General features: G+C 42.4%; 1 protein-coding gene across 2 annotated transcripts; it reads right to left on the bottom strand.

Annotated features, from left to right (window-relative positions):
• Window positions 1-206: 206 nt before the first annotated feature.
• LOC145351554 (forkhead box protein I1-ema-like) lies at window positions 207-2,553 on the bottom strand. Of its 2 annotated transcripts, XM_080201150.1 has the most exons (3): window positions 1,989-2,553; window positions 1,695-1,707; window positions 207-820 (listed from the first exon to the last, which is right to left on the bottom strand). In XM_080201150.1, exons 1-3 carry the CDS (start codon window positions 2,551-2,553, stop codon window positions 562-564), a joined length of 837 nt encoding a protein of 278 aa, XP_080057276.1. In that variant the 3' UTR covers window positions 207-561. The 2 variants fall into 2 exon arrangements, with proteins under 2 accessions (XP_080057276.1, XP_080057275.1); XM_080201149.1 differs by lacking the exon at window positions 1,695-1,707 and having other exon boundaries at window positions 207-1,091.
• Window positions 2,554-4,989: the final 2,436 nt, after the last annotated feature.

Below are 4,989 nucleotides of genomic sequence, written 5' to 3'. Positions count from 1 at the left end.
AACCTTAAGTAGTGGCACATGTTGGATCAGAGAGGAGCCCAACACCTCCAGAAGATCCTGCTTGTCTCAGGCCCAATGTGAGATGGCAGCGTGGGGATTGGTTCAGCAAATATTTAATTAAACTGAACTCTGCCCCAATGGGATGGGAGGTCCTTAATTCAGTCCTGAGCAACTTAACTCTGAAATATGTCAATGCTTTTCTGAAACTGATTTGCTCTGTTTAAATATTGTGGGCCTGGAGGTTTGGAAAATGAGCTGTTGGATCAGAACGTCAAGGTCCATTAACATTAGAAATTTAGCATTAATGGAAATGAATGGGTTCAAACTTCATAAGGGTCCTGAGTTTCCATGCTATACACCTATATTTCCCCAAACCTCAAGACCCTTGGTTTAAGTTGTGCTACACTTCTTTTTATCCCAGTTGCAGAGTTAAAATACTGGAATATACTTACTCATGAAATGTTTTCTCATAAATAAACTACATAGCATCAAACTGGATTTTTTTTTGTTGCTGTAATTATTTAATTTTTACATTTATCCTTCATTCAGTGAACCTTCCCTTCACACCTCTGTCCCTTCCCTGGTGTACAACAGACTGTTTGCATTGATGCTGTTGTAGAAATGGTTGTTGAACTGGTTTAGCACTGAGGAATATCCGTAACGGTTCGATGCTCCCGGGTCAGACCAGTCCGAGCCGGGCTGGCCCAGGATGTTACTGGATGGTGAGTACGAACTAAACCCCATCATATTCTGTCCCACCCTCTGGGAGGTGTCGTTGACCAGTCCAAGGGAGGCTTGCCTGCCTCCCGTCGGGTTGTTGTAAGTCGACATACTGGAGATGAAGTTGCTGAGGCAGGGAGCAGAGATGGAGGGAGAAGATTTCTTTTCCGGAGAGGTTCCTGTCCTAATGGAGGAGGTGTCCAGGATCCCTGGACTCTGGGGTGCCTTGTGGCCGCCGTCGTCAGATTTCTCGGTGCCAACATTGCTGGTGGTGGAATTAGGATCCGACTTTCTCTTCCTCTTGCGCCGGAAATTTCCGTTGTCAAACATTTTTTCACAGTTCGGATCCAGTGTCCAGTAGTTTCCTTTCCCTGGAGTATACAGGTGAGGGAGGAGAAGAAAAGACATAACACGTTAGATGGCACAAGGCAGTGAACTGAGTTAGCCCAACAACCAATGTGGCAATCTGCTCATAATTTTGGAAAGTACCCCTCACATTTGAACATCTCTAACTGTTGTTTTCACTGAGCAGCCAAATGCTATTCTAACCCACTCAACTATTGTCATTGTCCCTCAGAACTGTCTTTTCTAACCCTCTTTCTGTCCATGGCTTCATCACGTTGACAATATTGGTTAAGGCTCTTGACGTGTTTTTTGAAGATCTCACAACTCAAGAGCTTCCTTCTACTTTCCACTCACAGTTGACTATCCACTAAATCCAAAGATTGATGTTACCTAACCCTTGGCTTTGTTGTGCACTGTGAGTCTTGTCCCTTTACCTTGGTCCCTTGATAAAGCCACAAGGTGAAATCTGGACAAGTTAACAGTACCAATATTGCTGTGACCTTGATAGGTACGCTGTCCGTTTTTAAAGTATTGATGACCAGTTAGGTCATGTGGGTTCAATAAACTCAAGTTTCCTCTGCTCTCTCTGTTGCTTCTTCCCGGAACATTAATCAATATTTCAACCCCTGCCGGTAACATATGCTAGGATATGAACGTCAGAAACATGACCAATATTGCATTAACAAATCTATTAACTTTAATATATTAGTTTAAGTTTAATTATTAGTGTCACAAATAAGCTTACACAAACATTACAATGAAGTTACTGTGAAAATCCCCTAGTTGCCACACTCTGGCGCCTGTTTGGTTGCACTGAGGGAAAATTTAGCATGGCCAAAGCACCTAGCCAGCAAATCTTTCGGACTGGTTATTAAGAATGTAGCTGAGAAGGAGAGGCATGATACAATTTTAGATCAGTTTACCTGGATCATCTTCATCTCTGGGTACTTTTTTAAAACAGTCGTTGAGGGAAAGGTTGTGCCTGATGGAATTCTGCCACCCAGCTTTACTCTTGTTGTAAAAGGGAAAGTTGTCAGCCACGTACTGATAGATTTGACTGAGGGTCAGCCTCTTATCTGGTGCACCGTGGATGGCCATTGCGATCAGGGCTGAGTAGGAGTAGGGTGGTCTCACTAGCTTCAGCAGCTCTTCCTGGTTGGGGATGGAAAGCCAACCTAGGTCCGAGCCTCCCAAACTGCTGCTGTTGGGGAGGAACTGCCTCGGCATCCCATAGGACTGCGGGATAAAGGGGCTGCCATTGGAACCCGACAGGTAAGATGAGGAGTTCATGGAAGGCCCATTTAACCAGAGGTAGGGATTGCTGGACGTGCTGTAATCCTCAATGTCGTAGTTTGACGGCCGCTGGGCGTTCTGCTGGTGGAAGAAGTTCTCGCAGAAGATGTTCATCTCCGGCGGCTCTTGACCAATGCTGGGGAACTGAGGGCTGCATCGAGGGGGCGACTGTGTCTGGAGGTCGAACGAACTCATAATCTGCTCAGGTCAACCGGGTCTGAATCACTTGCAGACTCTCTGACAAAGCAACTGTCAAAGCACTTGCACCTTGCACCTCCTACTTATACACCTGTATTCTCAGGGTTCCATTACAAGCACCGCCTCCAGCCTGCACTGATTGGTGTTGATATCACCCAGTCAAAATGTTGACGGTTCAGTTTCTCTCTCTGTTTGGTCAGTTACTAAGCTGAAGTGTTACTTACAGTGGGGGGGGGTGGGATGAAAAAAATAGTGATTTATTTACACTGTCAACATTGACACAGTGCCTGAAGCATTCTGTAATTGAGAATTGCCCAGCAAACTATTGCGCAATGCTCAGTTAAACTCATTCCAAATAAAAATCAAAAAAGGAAGGAGAGTCCCACTTGACATACATTTGCTATACCTGATTGTACTTATGTGTATTTTTTTTAAAACTTCTTGATATGATCCACTAAATTCCAGATTGGATATTGTTCTCTCCCCATAGCCTTAGGACAGAACTCAGATCGTACAACTTAACAAACCTTCTCTCCATGATTTGTAAAATGTTTTACCCTGGGCTGAGCAACAATAGATATTACAATGTAATATAGCTTTTAAACTGGAAAATGAAGGAGAAATAAAGCAAGAACCTCCCACAGACTAACTAACTCTAACCCTATCAAATGAAAAGATTAAATGACCTGAAGACTGTATATTCCCAATCCTAATGCTAGTTAACAACAGATTAACCCACACAAAATAATCTATAACCCTAATTCTAACATGAACACTAGATAAAGCAGCATTCACCACAGAATTTATAACCTTAACTCTAACACTAATGCTAATTAAAGCAATACATTAGCGCTCCCTACAGACTTTATAATCTTTATAATTCTAATACTAATGCTAGTTAAAGCAATGCATTACCATTCTCTACTTTATAAACTCTTTTAACTAACACTAATGCAAATTAAAGCAACACATGACCACGTATTACAGACTTTACAATAATCCTGACACCAATGATAGTTACAGCGATTGACTGGCAGCCAATTCGGACTTTAAAGCTATCCTAAACTTTTTTTTTGACTCATGTTGGTTTTCAATGACCTGTTCTTCCTTCCCCTCTCCTAGGGGCATTAACTCTTTCTTTGCCTCAGTGGTACCAGCTCCGTCTATCTTCCCAAGTATCTTGTTTGACCCTTGTGAGCACAGGCAGCAATTGGTGGCTTATTTGACCTCAGGAGTAGGGGGCAGGTGGGGGTTGGGGGAGAATGGGGTGGTCATTGCAGCTAAAACCCACCGTATACTGACACCGTTGGGGCCTCTGAAGAATAATGGATATTTGGAATTAACGTCTCAATAATCATCTCCCTGGCTCTGGAGAATATCCCTTATGAAATAAAAGTCAGAAATTCAAACACTATAATGACAAGAAAATAAAGTAATTGGGTACAATTTTTTTTGTCATACGCCATCCCCAAACCCCCAACCTACAGGCAATGTGTGTCACGTGATCAGATGGCTGCTGAAGATTATTAATGCTGGAATAGATATTATTCATTTTCATTGACAGTTTTGCCTCAGCCTTCAGACAGTTGTCTGCCACCATTGCAGTACGGGAGCTTTTGTAGACTCCAGTGTTGAGTCTCATTAACTCTGTTCCTGGCAGTAAAATATATAAATAGAGTTAAAGGAAAGACTTGCCAAAAGGTGAAAGTTTTGTCCCTCTCCTGCTACAGCCATTAAAACATTGCTTGAAGGCTTTTCTCAGTCCCCACTCTCTCTCAGTTTCACTAAGTCTTGTTCTCTGTAGGTGCTGACTCTCACTGTCCACACTATCTTACCCCATGTGGCCATCCTCAGATACCAACCCACCATTCAACCACTGAAGAATTTGATTGATTGATTTATTATCGTCACATGTATTAGTACAAAGTGAAAAGTATTGCCTTTTGCGCGCTATACAGACAAAATATACTGTTCATCAAGAAGGAGAGGAGAGGGTGCAGAATGGAATGTTATTGTCATAACTAGGTGTAGAGAAAGATTAACTCAAGAAAAGGTAGGTCCATTCAAAAGTCTGATGGCAGCAGCAAGAAGCTGTCCTTAAGTCGGTCAGTAAGTGACTTCAGACTTTTATATCTTTTTTTCAACAAAAAGATGATGGAGAGTGTGTCCAATTTATGTGAACAGTCCTGTCAGCATAAACAAGGAAAGAAAGACTTGCATTTCTGTAGTGCCTTTCACAACTTCAAACCACCCCAAAAAAACCTTATAACAAATTAAGTGCTTTTCTGAAGTGTTGTCAGGTCGGAAATTGGCAGCAAATTTCTGCACAGCGGAGAGTTTCTTAAAACTAGTGGCATGGACTGTATTATATCCAACTGAGTGGACACATTGGGCCTTGATTGAATGCCTCATCCAAAAGCCTTTTTCACATCA

Source organism: Carcharhinus amblyrhynchos, chromosome 13, assembly GCF_965287045.1.
Source record: "Carcharhinus amblyrhynchos chromosome 13, sCarAmb.v2.hapA, whole genome shotgun sequence".
In the NCBI taxonomy this organism is placed as follows: Eukaryota; Metazoa; Chordata; class Chondrichthyes; order Carcharhiniformes; family Carcharhinidae; genus Carcharhinus; species Carcharhinus amblyrhynchos.
The sequence above is the reverse complement of the archived record's forward strand: the minus strand, read 5'-3'. Positions and strand labels throughout refer to the sequence as shown.

What these genes read in the sequence shown, in the direction of transcription:
- LOC145351554 (XM_080201149.1), bottom strand. Translation starts at nt 2,553, where the DNA reads ATGAGTTCGTTCGACCTCCAGACACAGTCGCCCCCTCGATGCAGCCCT. An exon ending in CAGAGATGAAGATGATCCAG is followed by an intron (nt 1,092 to 1,988) that starts GTAAACTGATCT and finishes TGTATACTCCAG; the next exon opens with GGAAAGGAAACTACTGGACA.